Raw genomic sequence first — 22,242 nt, 5'->3', positions numbered from 1 at the left:
GACATAAGGTTTAAGAATGAGGATACTGTTAAATTAGTCTTCCACTACTTAATAAAATATTATTGATTTCACATCCATTTCTTAAATTATTTGCTCAAAGGGAAATTATTATATTAGTTATTCACAGAAGCTACATTCTCACAGAAGTTATTTTCTTATTAGCTATATAAAAAAAACAAAAACAAAAACAAAAAACAAAACATTTCAAATTCAAATGTATTGACCCCCCACTACTCCCCCAAACTGAGAAGGAACCACACAGAATGTGTTACCTCATACACAAGGTGTATTAAAAACATCAGGCATTCATATTTCAGACAATGTGTGAAACATATTTAATGAAATAAAATGAAATGATTGAAACTTCATTTCCACAGTAATTTCATGCAACAGAAAATACTGTACAAGCAAATGTACAAGAAAATTGCTCTCACTAAGCTCATAGCAAATGCTCTTCAGTTTTGGGGGGGCCAATTTATTATATTGCTGGTTCCATGTTCAATGCTCCTCCATTTTGACTCTGTATGGTAGTCTATACAGATTTCATATGAAAATGGCTGACGGATCAGCACATAAAAGGATAATCAGTGTCATGCACTGGGACTCGGTGCTCTAGGGCTCGGTCATATCCTGCAGTTTATCAAACCAGTACGCCAAACCATTTAATGGCTTACTAAAAACCCATTACATCATCCTCCTCCTCATCACCACCATCACGATGACTTATAAAAGATTACAAAAATACATCACATATTTGGACCCCAACCATAAGAACCTAATCAAGAAACAGGGGATGTGGGAAAGCAATTCTCCAAGTGATCCCATGATGAAGAACTAGAATAGATATATGAACCCATGCTAGCAAATGTTCATTTAAGGCTGTGTCTCTATATAAAGGACAGTGGTATAGCATAGAGGTAATAAAGAGCATTCAGAAATATGGTTTTAACAGAAAACAAGCATTCACTTTAAAAAGAAGCTGAGGAATGCAATACTTGTAATGACCAGTTTTCTATCAAATCAACAAAAGTGTCAAAAGTTCCAGACTGGGCTACAATACAAGCACTGGTCCCGTTTTCTAAACCTGCTTTTTAATCTGCTTTTCAAATTGAATGCTTCAGGCTTTCCCCTCCATATTTTTTGTTTAACATCTGTTTTTAGGAAAATTAATGTATTTTTATACAGAAATAAGACATGAGATTATATGAGAAATACACAGGTCATGACATGATGTATACTCGATTCAGTTGTAGTTGCAAAAAATCTTAATACAAAAAAGCTTTGCTCACTTTTCAAAGTTTTCATTACACAAAACCTACATAACCACGTTTAACCACCACTATACATGGCATATGTAAACATGAAGTATATCCTTTTAAAGCATTTACATAATAACTGTCACTTTTAAGCTGCCATTTTCTCCCCTGAATAAAATGTTTTCCTTAAAGCACACTTTTCTAATCTCAGAACATCACACAAGTTTTCTGGAATGACAGTGGGCACCCTGTCTTCTATGGATGGTAATCGTCAGGAGAGTTTTGGGCCAATCCTCTGGAGTGTCTGGATTAAATCAGAGACTTTACAAAAAAATATGGCTATTGCTTATCGAAACTCAGCACCAACTGGGGAAAAACAAAAACAAACAAAAATCAAAACGGGCACGTTGATGAATGACCCAGGAAGACCAAAGGAGAAACAGAGAGCAGAATCAGTCTCTCCAAACTTTAACTCTGCCAGCACCTGCAAGGTTTCATGAGATGTTGAGAGGTCAGCACACCAACTTGCAGTGAAAAGGTATTTGTTTTAAAAAAAGAAGTAAAATTTAAAAAACAAAAAAAAGGTGTTTATCTGGTTTCCCCTTCCAACACGGTTCCACCTTTATAAACACACGAGTCTGTGCTCCGGGAAGCATATGGTCAGGCTGGTACTCTGCATCCAGCTCGGCTGGGGTTTCAGTCCAAGAACCTCTGACAGGCTTTCTTCCAACGGCAGGCCGTACACCACTGGTCCCTGTGCTCGATGCCATACACCTTCCGACACTTCTTGGCCTCCCCGCGAAGCCTTCTGTTAGTGTGACGTATGAGAGAACAACAGTAGAGCTTTGAAATTTCCCTGGACATGGACAAAAAAAATAAATAAAAGAGAGGACTAAAGAACGCTGAGGAGGAGGAGGAGGAGCACGAACCGTGTGGTGCAGTGGCTCCTGGGAGGTGAGACACTGGCAGGATGAGGCCTGGAGGGGGCACTGTGGTTCTGCAGCCACTGTTCTCCCACGCTGACAGAGCGGCGACGGAAGGGTGTGCCCTGTGGAGGAATGGCAGAGCACGGAGCGCCCTCAGTAACAGCACTGCACAGGAGAGCAGCCTATGCAGCAGAACACATGGGGGGGGGGGTTTGTTGTTTGTTTTCCAACCAAGATCGTTCATTCATGATTACTGCATAGCCATATTCAATCGAAATACATATATAATACTCATATGGATTATTTGAGATTGCACAGAGAACACTATTTTTTTTTTCCTTTTTGTGATTTTAAAGAAATAATTTGTGCAGCCTGGGATTCTGAATAGAATGAAACAGTATAATTACATAAATAATTTGTTGTGTTAATGGAATACTAAACTATTGGTTTAATGTAAACTGCTTATGATTTATTTGTAGACTGTAACAAAGTGGAGATAAAAAAAAAAATAATAATAATATCAAGTACACCATGTACAGGCAACACTACTGCTGTGTGTATTTAAACAAAGAGGCTTGAAATTCACACATTTTTTCACTAGATGGCACTCTTGCCTTCCAAAGGCAAACGACAAAAACAGTATGCTGCCATTTCCAATGCAAGAATGTCAGTCTAATTTTTTTGTTGTTGCAGTTGATGTAGTTCCTTAAGCAAACATACATTCTAAAAACAAAACAACTCAATTTTTATACTTTCATTCCTTCATAAAATAAGGATACAGAACATGTGTCTTATATACTGGGGCCTGTTTGTAGACTACCGACACATTCATGAGACAGTCTGCAAGGCCTTCAAGTCTGGCAGGGTCACGTCAAAACATTCAACATGCACGTACACCTCTTTCACTCCCCAACATTGCCATGACATGCAACCACGTTAGAAGAGAACCTAACCTGTTTGCTCTGGTGGCCTGTAAGTGGAGGAGTCCAGCGAGAAGAAGCTGGCACAGACACGGGTTTACACGGAGTTAACCGAACAGGCGGCAGTGCCTGGACAAGACAACAGATCGAGCAACCAAACGTCAAAGTCTCATAGCTCTGCGATTCTCACAAAGTGGGAACCGAACAGGAGAACCACATTCACAGCCATGCAAAATTAAATAAGACCTCAGCACTACTACAAGCCCTGATGAAATGCTAAAGAGCACTGGTGGTCCTCAGTGAAATGGGGGAAAAGGATTATTCAGGCATCCTACCTGGTATGAGTGCTCATAGTGAACCTGCCAGAAGTTCCCAGGTGCTGACTGACTGAGCGGGCTGGTCTGGTTAGTGTCGGGTGTGGGCGGGGAGCACGTCAGCTGGGTGGGGCTGGAGGGAGAACCACAGCTGGCCTGTGGAGCACCACAGGTAGCTGTCTGCTCCAGATCTTGGTAGATCTCTGTGTAGTAGAAATCTTCTTCCCTTTGGGAGTGGTCCTGTTCACCATTTTGTCTGCCAATCAAGATAGGGACGAACAGTGAGATGACGTGATGATCTCAGATGGTCTCAAAGAGCGCTGTTACCAGAGATGTGCTAGTTCACGGATTTCATAACACCTAACTTAATTGATTTCAGCTGGGTGACAAAGCATGCTGGCGAGTTGGAACAAAATCTTGGTGAAGTCATTTACTTTCCAGACCTGCGCTATCCACCTCTGGTTGTCAATTAGTCACTCCTGTGCCAGCCGGTTTCTTACCCCAGGTGAAGGGTGCGAACATGACGTTTAATGCCTACGATGGACGTCAGTATTTTTTCACAGTTTGGCCACAGACATCTGTAGGCAACCTTCACAGAGTTCTGAAATAATAAAGCACACAGAAGGACCATTTAGTTTTCCAAATAAACTACAACCCAAGACATTAGATGTAGGTTAAACAAAAGGAAACATTATAAGAAAACGCCCGAGTTCACCTTGCGTCTCCTCGGTGCTGGTTCATCAAAAAGCACTTGCTCCATCTCCATGTCCAGACCTTCGTCAACAGGAGGGACCAGGGCCCTGTCCGCCTCTGCGATAGATGGAGATGGCGTAGGGCTACTGTTTCCATGGTCACAGCTCCAATAACCCCCATCAGACACTTCGCTATTACCACAGTCCATCCCGCTTAAGGCTGTCAAAGAGCAAAGGGTCAGAACCGTGTCCGGCTAGCTCAGCACAGCGCTGAAAGGTGCAGAACATGCTGCTTGCAGCCAACCTGGTGCTGGCTCCTCCTGAATAGGACTCTGGATCATGGGGCTACAGGACAGACTGGTCAGGACCATGGCAGCCATGATTTCATCCATGTCCACAGTCTCTGGGCTCCTAAAGGTCGAGGTCAAAATCCCGTTAAAGATGTAACTGGGTCAGATTCACCAACCTTAACCATAAGATTAGCCCTAACGGAATGACAACAGCAGCAGTAAACTGTACCTCTTTGGCACGTCGATGGACGAGGACACGGAGTAGGGGGTGTTGGTTGGCGGCGGAGGTGTGGCGGGGGTCATCCACACGTCCTCCAGCTTGCGGCGAACGTGCGTGTTGAGCTGTGGTAGGAAGACGGACACCTCGTCGTCCACATGGTTATGCTGCTCCACAACACCTCCGCACTCCTGACCACCACAATGCACATACACCTGAGACAGATTAGGTAACAATCGTTACAGCAAAAAAAAAAAATCCAGAGATCATCACCCAGTGAAAATTCTTGAGTTCTATATGAGGCAGATTCCTCGCCTCTACCCACCCTCTGTCCGGGGTAAAGTTTGACCCTGTGGAGGCCGTGCGTCCCTGCTCCAATCCCCGAGATCACGCGACCTCCATCCGGTTCTACGTGAGGCACCACATCCACAAGACCCTCCGTGGACGTACCGCAGACCAAAGCTCCCAGAGGAGACCGCTTGCCTAACCTATTCTTGGGTAGCATTGTGGCTGCTAGCAACTTGTTTCTTTCCTGCAGGAAGATCAGCTGCACCAATCAAGGATCGAGGACAGACAGAAAAGCTGGGAAGAGGAAAGAGATACAGTGATCAGCCACTTGTACCCAATACAATCAAATCTTTAAGCAGAGGAAAATTCATGATTTTCTTTAATGGAGAAGTACCTGCTTCTAAAGTTCAACACAGCTCACTTAACACCTGTCCCTTTAATGCTGTACAATTGTTATAATCAGGGTATAGAGTTTTTATATATGATTTCATCAAGTCCCATTGAGTTTCACTCAACAAAGTCAAACAATTCTGCAGGGAAATGAAGTCTAAATCCAAGTATAATTCTGCACAACTCCCACAGATTACTCTGCCTTGCCCACCATCGCAGCTGGGCAAAGTGATCAGAATCAGTTTATTTCAACAAGTACGCAACACATACATCCTGGTGAGTGCGCCTCTGAGGACTGTTGATCATGTCAGACCACTCATCAGCTGAGTATTTAGGCATGAGGATATTAAATGATGCAAAATTCTGAAAGACCAATTGCAAGACTGTGACTCATCGATCTGTCACATGAAACCACCCAAAACCGCCTGACGATGACAACAGAAGGATGGGTTCTCTCTTTAGTTTAGGGGCTCTTATGGTCATTATTGGCACGGCAGTGCCAGAACCTTTGGCCATGAAACCCATTACACTCAGAGGGATTAGTATGCGTTACAGAACCATGCAAAGATGGTTTTGAGTTTCCTGTATTCCAGTAAATGAGTGATTCACCGATTTACAAATACTGCTGACTAGTAGAATTTACCTCGACTGCAATTCTTCTGAGGTCTTGTTCCGAGTCCCTTAATTTCATAAGATAACTACACACATGATAAACTATCCTCAGACCTTCAGGAGTGTATACATTCCTCAGTCCTTCAGGGTTGTTAAATACAAAGCAAAATATGTAATTATTTCTCAGGGCAATTTAACTAACTATTATCAATAAGATATGCATTGCCAATAAAGAAGTTAAACATTTTGGTCTTGTCAGACATTTAATAATCACCCACATCTCTCAGTGGATGGCTCCACTGCAGGCCATGGTGGTAAAAGCTGATACCTACTAAGTTAGCCAAGTTATTCGCTAGAAATACTTCTCAAAAACAATTAGGCGGGCATACCCTAAACATATGTATTAGTCACGTGAACATTCATTTCGCTCTTCAAACGGACTAGTGGCGCTACAAAACGCCAACAGTGATTTATCTTAACGGTTCACTGAGATCGTGCTACGGGTGAATACGTCCATTACGGCCCCAATGTATTTCCACAAGAGTCGGCTTTTCAGTGTTTTAGAAACTTACAAAATATTTAGTTAGCTAAGCTGGCTAGGTATGTAGGTAGGCAGCAATGCATCGACGACAACATAAACTAGGCTAGCTAGCTACTGTGAATGTGGAGCGCTCTCGTACGAAGATTCGTTCACGCAGTCAGAAGTTGCTTTCGGACCTTCGATTACTCCGATTAATGCGACTAATGTTCGTCGTGTTTTCAGTAAAGAAGTCACATGCGTCGTCTTGTTTAAACAAACGGAATTAACAAAACATGTTCATAATGTTATATGATTTTTTTAACCATTTAATCATGCTTACGCATACCAGTTTATCTAGCTACTAATTTTTTTAGAAGCGTTGAATAATTAGCCAGTTTACTGTAGCCTGTATTCTTTTTCTTTCTGCGTGCAATTTAGCCAGCCTAACTGTCGGTGAAGCAAATACCATGCAGACAAGCAGATATCCGTGACACCCTCTCAAATCACATTATTACTTCGACTCAGTTTGTTTCTAAAAAACGAAAAAAAACCCACAAGGTCACATGCAATCATTTCTGAGAATCGTAAACTGCACAGTCGATACACCAATTTACGATAAAATACGACATAAACTTTCAATGAACATTGTGTACCTACCTTTGCCGACATTCAACACACCCCCTTTTTCTACAGAGCTTGCTCTGACCGGCTGTAACTTGAAAACGTTCTTTTCAGAACCCACCAAGTGTAGCTGGTGGGACGTCTGACAGCCCGGCCTGGACGTTTCCAGTGTTGCGGATTCCTTGGTTTTTACAGAAAGCGTCTACCGAAGACGCCAGTGTTTAACGCAGCGTATATTACTTTCGTAAGCCAGTCTAAGATTTCCACGGCGTTAAGTACGCCATGCCTCCATCACCATTCAGCTGGCGTTCATAACGTTCCCGGCGTTGAATCCGGTACCGTGTTTTTGGCCTGTCTCCTTTCAGCGGGCTCAGGGCTCTTGTAGTAAACAACCCAACCATGTGGTAAGGATGTTAACGCTCATTGGCTCTACGGTGTTTTCCAAGACACACGCCCTACGATTCCAACTTGTTTACGCTGGACTTGTACAGGTACAGCCAAGAAACACAATGAACACGTTTAAGATGTGCATTTTTCAGAATATCTTAGTATTTGTTAATGTGCATTTGCACCAACGTGGTGATTGTATACCAATGTATACATGTTGTATAAACACACGCATGTGCATATATATATATATATATATATATATATATATATATATATATATATATATATATATATATATACACCTGCACACACACATACACACACACAGAGGAAGTTGGAATTGACAAAAGACCTCTGTTTCAGATATACAGCTCTCCCATGATAACTCCAAAGATTCCAGACTAAAACCACATGTATTGCAATCCAGATCCTTGGTTATAATCACGTTTGCTTTTTAATATCCTATGTGACTTAAAGCATGCATGCAAAACTTAAGATTTGTTTTCATAAGCTCGAGCGTGCTCGTTTCACACGTACAATGAGCACGACTACAGCCGACGCGTTTTGGAAAGGAGGGAACGGGAGATTACATAATACGATGTTTTATAGCCCGGTGGGTCTGTCATGACGCATGCGCAGCGCCAGCGACACAGCGCGTACGTGCGGCGACGCATGAGGCCCCGGGTCGCCTCCGAGCTCGTGCAGCACGTCTCACGTTTCACGGAGCTCCTAAGCGCCTAGGGGTGACGGCATGTGAACGAAACTCCAAAATCGGATCTCAGACTGCAAATAGCCCACGGCTTAATAGCCGATGACTTATTAAGAATACACCGGTAACACGTCGCCGCGTTATTAACATCGTTGTAGACCTCCGATGAATTCTAACCTCATCAATAAGCCCTGGCGAGGAAAAAAAAAAAAATCCATGTTTCCGCTGCAGTGGAATCTTTGTCTGGGTCGGAATCTGCCGCCAGTGAGAAGAAAGCTCCAGTTCATTTTTATCGTGCTTTAATTGTGTAGTTACGCATGTCTACAGGCTAACGGCAACATGCATGAGAACTGTGAATAGGTTGCCAATTAAAATCGTTGTTAATTTGGCCTTATTGCTGAAGTGGAAGTTGTTTTATATCAAGAATGTAAATACATGATAGAACACATTTTTAAACTTTATTTTTTACTTTCATGACATTGTACGTGTGTGGTAACATTTTTTTCAATCACGCGGTGGTATTGGTTATGTAACCGTGAAACCCTTTTTACAAGCATCTACTTATTAATTGATCACAAAACGCGTCTTGTATAGGAGCAGAGATTTCGAAGCATGGGCTAGTTTATCCTTTTCTTGATAAAAACTCCGTACCTTACATTTCCGTGATTGTATATAAATTGTTGGCACGCAGAACAGTATTTACAAGCAAGATGATGCCAGTTCATGTACATTTCCTTGATGCAATAGTTTTACAAATCATGGAGCCACCTTTTAAACTTGTGAAAGGGGTTTTAAATTCGTATACCCAGTAATAATGTAGCGCTAATAAAGTTATTGGTTACTTTTCACCATATTTAAAGTGCTTGACAGCATTATTGTTAAGCGATGTAATTATTAGACTACAAGCTTCAAAGCTTCAGTTCAGGTGATTGGTGCCTGTGTGACATCCACTTAAAACTAGTTTCAGTGCACTAAGCTACGTTTCCTTCTATGGAAACTTAGTAAGCACTATTCTCTGAATAACTTCTACAACAGAGATTTTCAGAAGTTGCTGAGTTATACATCGGAGTATGTACTATGAGAAACAGTATTGAGTATGCATATGAGAAAGGTGCTATATAAAAACTTATTAAACTAAATATATTTACAAAGTCGTGTAGTTTATTCTGGTACTGCTGTATGTCTTCAGTGCCATGTTGAGAAATACGCTACCCTAACCAATAAGACGAGAGGACTATTATGAACAGTGCATTTCTGTGTAGCTTAATTTCTTAGAAAAATCAGGTGTTTAAAATTTTATGAGCGACATGTTAGTTTTGCAGAGTTTATGTCCAGCTTCCCCGTACCTGGCTATAAAATGCACTTACTCCTGAAGACCTGAATCAGACATCGTAGTTAGGGTTGGTACTAAACTTGGTACTAAACTTTGTGTAGCATTGGTTCTCAGGAGCAACAATGGATACCCCACAAAATATGTGACTTATTTAGCTTCTCTCTGGAAAAGGCAGGTCTGGAACTTCTGTTTCCGTGTCGACTGGCAGCTCAGGCGCTGGTCTGGAACACTTGCTATTTTTGCTTAATACAGCATAAGTAATGCTGAAATCTGTACAGTCGCGGCCTTCATCCAGGTCCTTTGCTAACGTTGGCGTGGCCGATGGATTTGGCCCGTTTCCTTGTGGGCTATGCATCAGTGTGGAGTTATGTGTGGCATAGGCATTCAGCAGTGAGCCAGTTGGCTCATCACTTTTCTTCAGTCTTATACTTTCATAGGTGTGCACAGTCTGATTGTCCAAACAAACTTGGGAGTAAGGCAATTCAGAATGACAAGCGCTTGTAGAAAGAATATTTTCAGTGTGTGTAGATACAGTCTGGTTGACAGATCGCTGCTTTAAGTCATTAACTGGGGGTCTGGGGGCAGGTGGGATGGAGCTGAGTCTTTGGTTGAGGATGTAATTGCTATCACCTGTTTAGGGAACAACAACATTGGAAAATTGTGTGAATTCGTTGCCATCTGGCAATCCCACTGCTGGTACTTCTGAGTTCACCTTGTAATTTAAAACATGTAGGACATTACATCAAAGACACAAGGTTTCTGAAATCTGATAATCTTATGTGCAGAGAAGTAGTAAGGTAAGGACAGATATATGAGTTTGACAAGTGTGCATACTCTCAAATACCCTTAGTAGTTGGAGGGCCAGGACCATTTATTGTCTCTTTTGTGTTATCACCTGCAGGACACAATTGCATCATAATGTTATGTTGCATGTCATGTATCATACCTATCATACTACCACACAGAATCAAGCGATAAATTGTTATTAAACAGATCCATGAGGCATACCTAGAAGCACCTTTCAGTAAAACTCACTTAAAAGGTCATTAAAGGCTTATTCTGACAGTTCTGCTCAGGGTGCAAGCACGAGATTACAGTTCTTCAACTTATGAATTATACTTCCAATCAGGATCACTTCACTTTTACTGTGCTTTTTGATGAAAAAGGAAAGAAGCCTGCCTGGCCTGTGATTTCTCCAGAGTTTGATATCTCGCCCTTGAATGAATTCTGTGGCCCCATCCTCAGACAATGGACTGAGATCTTACAAGATAATGCAAGAAAAGAGTTTGTTGGTGAGCTGGTCCTTTAAATACTGATGGGTAATTCCCCATTATGGGTGGAGGTCACATCATTTACCCTTTTCATCTTTCTTGATGTCAGCAGCAACAGGATTACTCATGGCCAGTCGAGCATTTTGCAGTGAGGCCTGACCAGAGCAGATTTCTGTTTTAAAAGCCATTTCTTTTGGAGGATTTGCCTATTGTTCTCAATTTGTATGGTCACTCTAAAACATCTGAAACATTGTATTTATTTAAAAGTCTGTAAATGTCTATCTAGCTAGCTAGCTAGATAGACAGCTATCCATCTACACAAATGTTAAATTAGATCATAATGGACAGGTAAGGCAACAACAACAACAAAAAATATAATTGTATAACTTTGCTTACAACTTTAACAAGTGTTGAAGAATTTCTTTCCTCTGGAGTGTTGTGCTCTAAATCATATGACTCTCTGCAAAACACCAAATGAAACTGATGTGAATTAGTGCTTAAATGAGACATAAAGCTGGCATTTGTCTCCCAGTACATAATGTATCACTTGATTTAATTATCTGTATATTGTCATTAGTTATTCTATACGAGTATGCTACAGTTAATGTAAAGGTTACTAAAGTCCAAACGCTACAGCCAAGGACTGCCCTCTGCTGGTTCAGATTATAAATACAATTTCCAACAAATAAAGTAATCTTAAAGTAGAGCAAAGGTTACAATCATGGAAACTCTTGACTGCTCTCTGCTGGCTACCACTATAACTGCAGTTTTTCAACCCATCATACATATATACTTGAAATAGATTCTTTTACACTAAAATACTTTTATCGGTTTACAAATAAATCAAATATCCACATAGTATAAATAAAAATACATTTATATATCTGGGCTGCAGATAGAATTTCTATCCTCTCATTGTTCTAATCTGTTATTTTTAGATTAATTTACACACATTACCACTATGCCAGGTTTTTTTTTTTTTTTCCCTTTTTGCTATTCAAAACAGATCTAGTACAGGTGCATCCTATTTTAGCACAAGAAGAGCTTGCAATTGTAAAACCTCTTGTTTTATGGAGAGAAGCTGACAGTAAACAAACTGAAATAGAGGATTACAGTGTGGGTTAAATGAATGAAAATATAATCTAAAGCAGTTGCAGGCTTATTAATCATTTATAGGTTAATTTGCTTCATTAAGAGCAACTATCACTAACCAACTATGCCAAGAAATCCTGAAAACAAGCACATTTCTAGTATTTATAATCCAGATTTCTTTTTCTGCACGGCATCCGGACAGTGCCTGATCTGTGTGACCCTGACTCTAGGCCTGGGGTCCTGCTGCTATGAATGTGCCACTCCAAATTCCTGACAAATTCCTGGAGTGGACAAACGTGACTGTGCTGTCCTGTGGTGCTCTGAAGTGAGCAGGAATGAAAAGCCCCCACTGAACGACAGGATTCCAACACAGCCCCGAGGGCTGGACGCGGGACATGGGGCTTCGTTATATAGCACCACTCGTGAGCTCGTTGTGCTTTACAAACCCATGGTCCGAGACACACAGAGATGTTATGACACGGTCCAGCGAGCACCCACCTCTGACAGCTTGTGCAGAGAAACAGGAGTGTGATGATGAGGATGAAGAGGATGACCAGAGAGAGGGTGGGAACCCCGGATTGCCCCACTGCTCCCCAGAATTCTGCAGCCATTACTGGTGCCATAACTGTTTCTATAGTTCAAAGCAAAACAGCATGATTTATGAGTTTCTTTAGAATACATGAGTTTGGATCGAGTCTCTTGTATACACACAAAAATCTATATCTGCGCTAAAATCAGGAGTCATGGCAACTGTCAAGCAAGTATATATTGCGCTGTGACAGACACCCCCTGAAGCTACATACGGCTCTAAGAATACATCCATTAAAATGTTCTTGGGATCTAGTCTTGACAAACCCAAAGGAATAGTTTCGCTAGGCCTGGGCTCTAAAGAAAGGTTGCGGAATATTAATCAGGGTGCCGTGTGTTGACTGATGGCGAGACACTGAAATACCCTGGAGCATGAAATAATAATCAGTTATAGGCATAAAAAATCACTCAGGCGGGGAGGAGGCTTGCCCTGGGTAAACTTTACTGAATGATAAACACCACAGTTGAGCAAAGGTCCTGAACTCGAACAAGCCTGGCACTCCTAACACGTCTATTATATAAACTAGCCCAGCATGTTCATACTTTATGTGGCACTGTGCCTTTTGTTGTATGGAGCCTTTTCACAGACTTTGCTCACTAGTTTAAATGAATATGAGGAATATTCAAAAACAAAATTTGAATAATTTGAAAAATGTACCATTTGAGAAGAATGAACAATTTCAAATGACTGGGCTTTAGAATTAAATGCACTTGAGACAACCTTTTTCTTGCATCGTGAATATCGAACCCATTTCTTATCAGTCAGTAAGTACACATTGTGGACCCAACAATGTTGTTTTTAAGGAGCAGAAACTGACATCTCAGAGCATAGAAAATTAAAGTATGAAACTTTATTTGTTGGCCTTATATCTAACCTGTTAAAAACAAATGTGTGTACAGATGGCCTTACACACTTAAGTCTTTATTTAACAAAAAAGAAAGAAAAGAAAGACACACTCACACTGGTGTTGCTCTTGACCTCTTGACCTTTTTCTTATGAGCTCTCAAGTAGTCCTAGATTAACACACGCATGTCCTGCATTTTTCTGTGATCAGATAATAGACATTGTTCACAGCTTTCTCGCTTAGCTGAGCCCTGACATGTCGTGGCCGTCGGTCAGTGCCTCACACCTGTACAGCAGTGGTACACTTTAATGCAAGGGAGGAAAAAAGTTTGACCACACTCACTTCCTCATTCCCACTCTTTCTTTCTTTTGTTCTTTCTTTCTTTCTCTCTCTCTCTCTCTCTCGCTCTCTCTCTCTCTCTCTCTCTCTCTCTCTCTCTTTTCTTTCTCTCCCTCTCTGCCTCTCCCTTTGTCTTTCCCTCTCCTTATCTACTTTCTATGTGGTTACAGGAATCCTGATGTCATTTCATGGGGACATGTGCAGATATACACAAAAGCAGTGTCAATAAAAATACGGAATCTACACCACATCTGAGTAATTTGAGATAAAGGAGTTGTCAGGACTGGCCAGGAAGAGTACCTCAAACCTTTGTGCTGATTTACTACAGCTGCTTATGTATGTTGCCCCAGAAGAGATATTCCTATGACGTTTTGTGGAAGGACTTAAAAAGTAACAATGAATGTTTTCAACCACTAGATGGCAGATGATGACTGTGTTTGCCTCCTTCCTCACTGAAATACCTGGCATTCTAAAAGCTGTCGCATTCTTTCATAAATGAAATAATGCTATTTTGATACCCATGTTTAATACTGCAATCTGAACTATATGGCATCTGTTTCTCTGTAACTTTAAACCTGAATAAAATCTGAAAGAATATCACGGTGTTATTCATATGTTGTCCATATATAATTTCGTCATGCTGCGAGGACTTCCAGAAGTATTAAAAGGCATCCTAAGCCACTTGGACCAGGAACATGCAAAATGCAGAACCTGCGAACCATCTGAGTTTTATTGATTCAACCAGGCGATATCGCTCCAACACTCACTCCCTTTGCATACCCTTTGCATTTTGCCGTTGCCCCAGCAACCGCCCGATACTCGAATGCTCCAGCGTGGCTCGTCTTTTCGTTGCGCTCCGAACGCAGCGCGCGCATGCCGCAGCCTGCCGCGAACGTGCCGCACGCGCGGACGTCCCCGGCGCTGCCGCTCCCACAGCTGCGTGGAGCGTCGCTCTTAAAGGGGAAAAGGAGCCACAACAAACCGCAGCGGCTTGACACGCTGCAGCTCCGGCAGAGAGAGACGGAAGGTCCGGCGGACGTGCACTGGTTTGAGGGAGGAGATCGCGTAGCGCCGTCTCCCTTACGACTCACGTCTGCCTTGTTTATCGGTGCGTTCACTTGTGGAACCCTCCCTTCTGAGTAGGAGTGGGATGCAGACTGGACTGTACCGAATCAGCTGCCTCCCCCCATCCTGAATGGGAACTGTGTTTTTATCTCTCTCTCTCTCTCTCTCTCTCTCTCTCTCTCTCTCTCTCTCTCTCTCTCTTTTTCACTGTTTATGACAAACCTCTTTGCAGTCAGACGAGCCCAGAGGAACAGCCAACTGGAGCAGACGAGTCGCAGAGCCTGCAGTGGGCACAGCGATCGGGCGCAGCGCCACTATGCCAGCCCCGTTCACAGACCTGGCCGGACAGCAGAGCAACTGGAGGCCGGCTGGCAGGACTGCGGCCCTCTCCATACGTCCAGAGGAGGGCAAGAAGATGGATGGCTTGTCCAGGAGGCAGAGAGGTTGGTGGCCAGGGCTGTGGGCCTGATGCGTAGACGAATCATAAGATGGCATTAACTCTTTAAATGCCGTAACAGCTTAGACCTTTAAATCTGTTGCGTAGGCTTGTGCATACAGACATACCAAAAAACACATAGCACATGTACATTTGGTATAGAATTCTGTTTTGTTTTTCTTTTTTCTTGATGTGTTCATTATGATAACTGATGTTAGCTTTCATGGCTTTGGTGAAACTACCAGTTCCCTAGTACCAGTTGGTGGTGTTTCTCAGTCACATTATGGCTGGTCTGTTATGTAATATTTGTGCCAAAGATAGGTGTATTCATACACATATCATACGGGGTTCTGTTGCTGCCAGCTTAAGATCAATACTCCTCCTGTCACCCTTGTTGTTGTTGTTTACTGTGCTGATGCTGGGCTCATGGTCTCAGTGAGAACTGAAGTCAGGTGCTCTTGATGTACCGTTCATCACAGCCTCTGTGTGACAAACGGTGTCTGTGTAGGTCTCTGCAGGCCTCAGGCTGTGTTGATTCATGAGAGAGACAAAAAGCCATCATGGGACACTCCTCACCTTAAGCTGCTCTTACATGAGCGTGAGAAAGCCTTTGTAATTTTTGCCCAAACTGCCTGGCCTTGACTTGATCTTCAAAAACATAATACCGCAAATCTAGGTCTGTTTGAAAGAGTCACAACATTCATGCACTAATTTATTAATTACTTGCCCCTAAGGCCATAGATGGTCTAATGGTCACTCTATATCAGTAAAGCCACACAATCCAGAAGAGCTGTGTCCAGACTGCTGTGGTACATGTGTCATGCATAGATGTCATGTTTTGAGAGGTGAATACATCAGAGACATGCTTTTAATCAATGGAGGCTTGTGTTACATTGGTTAATTATGCACATGAGACAGGCTTCAAGCTGCAAACAGAGATATAGAGAGCGACATTCTACTTGGAAGGCTTTGAACACTTCACTAGAACATCCAGTTACTGGCCTTAATCATCAAATACTCACAATAATGTAAAGAAGGCATGGATTTATGGGCATAAGAAGTGATGCAAATACCATATACGGCACTGTAACAGACAATAACTGTTTTGCTAAGGCACTCGCTACCACAATCTGGGTCTATTCAAAGTGGATATGACCTTGCAGCCCATAAAACACCCTAACCCTCAATCTGATAAACCAAGCTATATGTTTGGGTTTTTCCATTCTAACAGTCAAAGGAATGACCGTGAACACGAAGGCTGATCTGGTGCTGTGTTTCAGGGGCCCGCCCTGACGCAGAGTCCCAACCCGAGCGTATGCGACCAGCCTTGGGTCTCCCCGTGGTCACGTCAGTACGGATCGGTAGCCACGGGAGAAATGGGACCGCCGCAGGTGCGTAACAGTTCGGCTGACCGTCAGCACTGCCGGCCAGCAGTGGTACAGTGACATTATGAGCTGCTTTTCCCCCCAGTCAAATTAGCAGAAGTAACTGCAGAACATTTCCTCGCATTATCCTGCAGAGGGTCTGAGATACTGATGCTTTATCTGAGCAAAAGAGATGAGAGAGCATGTGACCGATTTAGCTCCAGAGTTTGAACATGCAACTGAAATTTTGTTCGCCATGAATTATGGCTAGTCTTGTACTAAAGAGTGAAGTTTTGATAGTGAGATAAATTCGGTAGTGACACACCATCAAAAATTCTTAAGTAGCTTAAGTTTAGACCTAATTTGCATCTGAAAAACCAGCTCAACAAGTATATTTACTTTAGTCAATCTGACTGTTACATGTAGCTAAGTCTTGTTTGTATGTTGGGGTGAGGCCTGTTATAACACTGATTAATTGCTCAGCTTTTCAATGATTTGTAGCCCACTGCCCACACTTAATGATAACACCTTATAAACTCCCTACAGCAATTACTTCCTGTCCTAATGAAAGTCACATTATGGCTCTCCGTTTCTCAGAGCCACACGCTCTAAAGGTGGACGAGAGACTGCGACTGGCTCGTAAGCGGAGAGAGGAGCACCTCAAGCAGCGCGGTATTCAACCCTACCGGAAAACCCCCCTCCCCCCTTAAAATCACCAAGAAACCATTACCATTACTGGTTGACAACCATTTGCGTTCATCAGGGAGATGTGGTGCACCCAGGTGAGATTGGCCTATGTCTGGCCTGTGTGCAGCGTCACGGGAGCGTGGCTGGTTAGCCCGAGAGGAGAGAGCCCGGAGGTGCTACGAGCAGCATCTGGAGGAGCGCCGCAAAAAGCTGGAGGAGCACAGGCAGAGAGAGGAGAGGAGGCGCATGGCTGTGGAGAACAAACGTCGGCAGAGGCTGAAAGAGGAGCGGGTAAGTCTGGGACCAGTACTGTTCTGAGTAGCTGGAACCTTCATCGGGGTCCAATTTTATCAGGGTCCATTTTTATCACTTACTGGTCTATCTGTGAAATGTGGAGTGCCAAGTGCGCTTGTACTGCTTGGCTAAGGAACGGTACGAGTCTGTGGTACGGAGGACCACGGAAAGGAGCCAGAAAGCCAAACAGAGGGTAGTCAACTGCTCTCAGAGGGGAGGGAGTGGTGCCAGGAGCAACACAAACGGTAAATATCTAATGCATTTTTCAGCAAATGAAAACTCTCTCCTGGGCTCCTTGCATTTCCCCTCCTTCGTACTCGGCTCTATGCTATCAGTGTCTGTGCTTTGCTCTTCTCTAGCTAAACGCCGCTTGCTAAGTCAGTGGGAGGTAGACCTGGTTAGCCGCCTCCAGACTCCCACAATCTCTTACTTAGCCAGGAGCAGGAGTGCTGTATGCCTGTCAAAAGGAGAAGGTAACAATTTAATACTTTAGAAGAGTAAGCGTATTAAAAAGAGAAAATCTACTCATCCAGAGGTTTGATGAAGTGAAGTGACTGTTTTAACGGCAGTCTGCTTGCTTTTCTCTCTTCTTGTTTTCACCCCGTATCATTTTTGCTTTCTTTCATTGGGATGCCTTCATCCCAATTTATTCATTCCCCAATTTTTTTATACACCATTTAAACCAAAAACCGACTTCCCCATGGTTCAGCGGTTCATGTGTGTCGACGTTCAGCTTCATGCCACTCTGTGAGCTCTAAACCCTTTCAAAAACTCCGGCAGAGCTGTGGTGAACCTCCCCACAGGGGTGTCATCCGTCCAGGGGTGAACAGTCCCAGCATCGTGGGCCCTGGGGTGAAGGGTCCCAGCATCGTGGGCCCTGGGGTGAACGGTCCCAGCATCGTGGGCCCTGGGGTGAAGGGTCCCAGCATCGTGGGCCCTGGGGTGAACGGTCCCAGCATCGTGGGCCCTGGGGTGAAGGGTCCCAGCATCGTGGGCCCTGGGGTGAACGGTCCCAGCATCGTGGGCCCTGGGGTGAAGGGTCCCAGCATCGTGGGCCCTGGGGTGAAGGGTCCCAGCATCGTGGGCCCTGGGGTGAACAGCCCCTGTATCATGTGCCCTGGGGTGAACAACCCCAGCAATGCAAGCTCTGGGATGAACAGTGCTAGTTTTGTGGGCCCTGGAGTAAATAGTTCCAGCCAAAGGGCCTCCCACAAGGACCAGGTAAGCTTTCTCCTTCCCCATAAGAATGGGGATGAAATATAGAACTCCTTAAACTGCTCATGATATGGTAATATCTTAGATATCCTTTGTTGTTTAACTGTCTTAATTGCAATTTTACTGCTCTTGTCTATAATGAGTTTTGGGCATCAAACAGCAACCTTGAAATAATAGAATGGGTAAAAAAAAATCCACAGTCTCATACAGCAGCTGCTGGAGTTACCTTCCCCTCAGGCACAGTCGTAAAGGACAGAACAACACCTTCAACAGCATACCTAACAGACAAGTAAGAAATGCCACTAATATTGATACCTCGTTAAAATGACTACACTTACTTCCATGACAGTTGAATATTATACATATCAAATGAATTCTGCTTGTATTGCTGTTTAAGGGCTTTGATTAGAGCACCTCTGAGACAAGCCCCGCCCAAACCCGAGGCCTTGCCCCCCCTCCTCGAGGAGGAGGATCCCGAGCCTGACTGCTTGCTCCGACCCCCTCAGCATCAGCCTCACCTCTCAGCTGCTCTGTGCTTGGGCGAGCTGGTCCTGCTGAAACCAGGCCCTGCTGGGCCCCCATTCTCTCCAGCATGCCCTCAGACAGCCCGCGGTGAGGGAAAGAACAAAAACTCTCCTTTCACTTTTTGCCATTTTGTGCACGCAGCAAAAAATCCAAAGGTCTAAACACATACAGCTGTCATAAATACCATTTGGATCGAATGATTTACAACCCTCAATATAACCGGCAGGCTACGGTATCTCGATTGCGTGTCAGTAACCCTACTGGGTGTGGGTTGGATAGAGTAACTTACGTTTTGTATATATCAACCAATCTAAAGTTGTTCTTTGCTCTGCTTTGGTTTCAGCGCTGAGTCTGATTGGTGCTGGAACCCAGGGCGGGTCCTCAGCAGGCACCACAGACCCTGAACGGGCCTCCCGTCTGCTGGCAGAGAAAAGGAGGCGGGCCCGGCTGCAGAGGGAGACAGAGCAAGGGGAGTGTAGGCAGATAGAGGAGTCAGAGAGGTGAGGAAAAGAATCGTTTACTCTGACTCGTATAAGGATTATATGTAAATGATAAAGTTAAAGGAGACTAGGCTGAGGGGGAAGTACAGGGGCTGCCTGATTGCCGTACATTCCTACGTCCTGTGTGTGTGTGTGTGTGTGCGTGTGTGTGTTTGAGACTTCAGGCTAGCCCGTCAGATAGCTGTGGAAAGAGTAAGTACAGAGGCAAGGGCCTCCCAACAGCAGGAGGAGAGGAAGAGGAAGAAGGAAGAAGAACAAAGGAAAGCTGAGGAGGAGGATGCTCGCAGGCAGAGCGAGGAGGAAGGAACATTACGGCTACAGGTAAAGGATGAAGAATGTCCTCCCACCCCAAAGCTCACTTAGCTTCCCCTAATCGTCCTCAGGACCCTCAAGCATCTGAGTAATATTTCAAGCCTTTTGCATCATAATCAAAAACTACATCATAATGTTTTTGTTTTACTGATTTTGAATTATTGATTTCTATTGATCTGAATTGAACAATGCTTACCACACATATTTTCTTCTGTGTCGCTGTATGTTTATCTAAGAATATTGAACCCTTTATGTCCCGTCGTTTGCTCGTAAGAGGGATGAGGAGGAGGCTCGTCAGAGGGTGATAGCAGAGCAGCCGCGGCTAGAGAGAGAGAGAAGGTTCCAGAGAGAGGAGGCTGAGCGCCAGGAGAGGAAAAAGGTATGGCAGCCATGGCCGCACATCGGTGAATCTAGGTCAGCCATGCTGTGCACTGAGAATGATAGCTGCTCACACTGGCCCCCTGAAAACAGGCCAGTGTTGTATCCAGGCAAAAAAAAAAGAAAAGATGATTGGGCGTGCCTAATATGAATAGCCAATAGTAACCATTTTTGTGACAATATACTGTATTTATCCCCACAGCGACTAGAAGAAATTATGAAACGAACAAGGAAAACAGATGCTGCTGAAAATGTAATACTATGTTTCTCACTAGCAAGATTCTGATTTCTCTTTCCCAAGCCACTGTGCAAACATGAAACAACATTTCTATATTTACTTATTTACATACTTAGAAACCTGCTTCATCCAGTACCACAATGAAAGACATTCTGCCAAATGAGAACGTGAAGCCCATTCCCAGTCTTCCTTTAGAAGATGTTATTAGGCTACCTAGCCCTGCGAAGGCATCCAAGATCGGCTTGGGGAGTGAGGAGGATCTACTTCCTGCAGTGGCTTTCAAGGAGCGCAGATCTCTCCGCACTCTTGCAGGTCTGGAGGAGATCCAGGCTCATCAGCAGGCGGGTGAGAGAACCCTTAACTGCAGTAATCCAAAAGTGAACTGCGGAGACGTCTAACAGAAAGCATTGTCTTGCTATGGCTTAATCTGTTGCTAACCAAAAAATTAATTTGATGTTTCATATCTGGCTTTAAACCATAATACAAATCAAAAATTGCAAAAGCAACTTCTGTAACAAAATGTACATACTAAATAATATTTTCTTTATTATTTTCTCATTATTTCAGAAGTCATCTAGAGATAAAAGTTAACACCATATCCTGGGAAACGGCAAGCCTGTGCTTTCTTTATGTCAGAAAGAATCGCTTGCTTCATCTGCACTTTAAGGAGCCCCTTATTAGACATTTCACACCTGTGGAGTAACACGTCCTTGATCCCTGCTGCTCTGCTGGACAACAGATTATTACTGGTGTGTCTTGAGAACACACCGCATGCTCAGATCATAACTGTCGGTATGTGCTACTCTTTGAAGTTACAGCTTAACTGTGTTTTATAGTACAATAACTGTCCATCTATACTTGAATAATTCATAGGTTTAGATTTCCTAAATGATGCATGAGGTGTTGGTATGAGAAATGCTAACTGTTTCATCTATGAGCAGGATAGAGACCAATAAACATACTTGTTACATACATAAACAAATAAACAAACATAAGACTTTTTTTTATTAAAAAAACTATTAATTTATAACTTCTTTGCAATGCTGCTACTTTGTTGTTTTATATCAGTTGTCATTTCAGAGCACTGCTTTCTCAGGCTTGTGCTGGGATACCAGAGTTGAGATCAGCTGTTTTGTCTGACTTTCTTCAGTTTTGTATTGCTGCTATTTAACTATTCCAAATATATAAACATATATTTAAGCATACCATTATTTGCCATATATGTAAACATATATATTTAAACATACTGTTATTTGCCAAACCATAGCTTATTCGAAGACTGTACTCCCCACCCTTTGTCTAAAGGTATTGGTATGGTCTTTAATGAGCGTGTGCAATTATTTAAAGTTATGCATAAATATGAAGTGTAGATGCAAACAATCTAATTAAATATTTTATGAGTGTAAATAAACATGCTTTGAAACCAAACTTTGGGAGTGTTAGAAAATGACTGATGCTGTGAATTTTTTGTTTGTTTGTTTTTTTTGCCTAACCGATATGAATATATAAATAACTAGATATTTATATATTTATTTTTATTTGAAGTAGTTATAACATTTTAAATAGTTTAAATTTCATTTCTTGTGTCTGCAGAAATCAGATCAACTTTACATGC

General features: G+C 42.9%; 2 protein-coding genes and 2 long non-coding RNA genes across 8 annotated transcripts; 2 read left to right on the top strand and 2 right to left on the bottom strand.

Moving 5' to 3' along the window:
- Positions 1-266: 266 nt before the first annotated feature.
- znf395a (zinc finger protein 395a) lies at positions 267-7,188 on the bottom strand. 2 transcript variants are annotated; one of them, XM_027001435.2, is made up of 10 exons: positions 7,083-7,188; positions 4,941-5,197; positions 4,628-4,830; positions 4,413-4,519; positions 4,132-4,328; positions 3,917-4,017; positions 3,438-3,672; positions 3,136-3,231; positions 2,186-2,364; positions 267-2,064 (listed from the first exon to the last, which is right to left on the bottom strand). In XM_027001435.2, the coding sequence occupies exons 2-10, from the start codon at positions 5,118-5,120 to the stop codon at positions 1,953-1,955; spliced, it is 1,410 nt and encodes a 469-aa protein (XP_026857236.2). In that variant the 5' UTR covers positions 5,121-5,197; positions 7,083-7,188; the 3' UTR covers positions 267-1,952. The 2 variants fall into 2 exon arrangements, with proteins under 2 accessions (XP_026857236.2, XP_026857237.2); XM_027001436.2 differs by having other exon boundaries at positions 2,186-2,304; positions 7,083-7,187.
- A 144-nt stretch (positions 7,189-7,332) lies between these two features.
- Positions 7,333-22,055, top strand: map7a (microtubule-associated protein 7a). Of its 4 annotated transcripts, none has more exons than XM_027001433.2 (16): positions 7,333-7,537; positions 14,911-15,121; positions 16,395-16,505; positions 17,076-17,150; positions 17,293-17,456; positions 17,593-17,704; positions 17,819-17,932; positions 18,169-18,680; positions 18,875-18,963; positions 19,072-19,286; positions 19,543-19,699; positions 19,864-20,020; positions 20,286-20,390; positions 20,592-20,642; positions 20,744-20,972; positions 21,195-22,055. In XM_027001433.2, the coding sequence occupies exons 1-16, from the start codon at positions 7,457-7,459 to the stop codon at positions 21,203-21,205; spliced, it is 2,394 nt and encodes a 797-aa protein (XP_026857234.2). In that variant the 5' UTR covers positions 7,333-7,456; the 3' UTR covers positions 21,206-22,055. The 4 variants fall into 4 exon arrangements, 3 of the variants coding, with proteins under 3 accessions (XP_026857234.2, XP_035388447.1, XP_026857235.2); XM_035532554.1 differs by having other exon boundaries at positions 18,818-18,963; XM_027001434.2 differs by lacking the exon at positions 7,333-7,537 and adding an exon at positions 14,578-14,721 and having other exon boundaries at positions 18,818-18,963.
- Positions 10,687-14,210, top strand: LOC113572127. The gene is made up of 2 exons (XR_003410072.2): positions 10,687-10,770; positions 13,784-14,210. It is a non-coding gene; the product is annotated as an uncharacterized LOC113572127 (long non-coding RNA).
- On the bottom strand, positions 10,781-13,668 carry LOC118242325. Its single transcript, XR_004776768.1, has 3 exons — positions 12,340-13,668; positions 11,146-11,209; positions 10,781-10,904 (listed from the first exon to the last, which is right to left on the bottom strand). It is a non-coding gene; the product is annotated as an uncharacterized LOC118242325 (long non-coding RNA).
- Positions 22,056-22,242: the final 187 nt, after the last annotated feature.

Source organism: Electrophorus electricus, chromosome 13 (assembly GCF_013358815.1).
Source record: "Electrophorus electricus isolate fEleEle1 chromosome 13, fEleEle1.pri, whole genome shotgun sequence".
Classification (NCBI taxonomy): domain Eukaryota; kingdom Metazoa; phylum Chordata; class Actinopteri; order Gymnotiformes; family Gymnotidae; genus Electrophorus; species Electrophorus electricus.
Note: the sequence above shows the minus strand (reverse complement) of the source record. Positions and strands in the feature narration are given on the sequence as shown.

What these genes read in the sequence shown, in the direction of transcription:
- znf395a (XM_027001435.2), bottom strand. Translation starts at nt 5,120, where the DNA reads ATGCTACCCAAGAATAGGTTAGGCAAGCGGTCTCCTCTGGGAGCTTTG. An exon ending in TCAGGAGGAGCCAGCACCAG is followed by an intron (nt 4,329 to 4,412) that starts GTTGGCTGCAAG and finishes GCTCTTTGACAG; the next exon opens with CCTTAAGCGGGATGGACTGT. An exon ending in CAGCACCGAGGAGACGCAAG is followed by an intron (nt 4,018 to 4,131) that starts GTGAACTCGGGC and finishes TTATTATTTCAG; the next exon opens with AACTCTGTGAAGGTTGCCTA.
- map7a (XM_035532554.1), top strand. Translation starts at nt 7,457, where the DNA reads ATGTTAACGCTCATTGGCTCTACGGTGTTTTCCAAGACACACGCCCTA. An exon ending in GGGCCTCCCACAAGGACCAG is followed by an intron (nt 18,681 to 18,817) that starts GTAAGCTTTCTC and finishes GTCTATAATGAG; the next exon opens with TTTTGGGCATCAAACAGCAA. An exon ending in AAGGAACATTACGGCTACAG is followed by an intron (nt 20,021 to 20,285) that starts GTAAAGGATGAA and finishes TTTGCTCGTAAG; the next exon opens with AGGGATGAGGAGGAGGCTCG.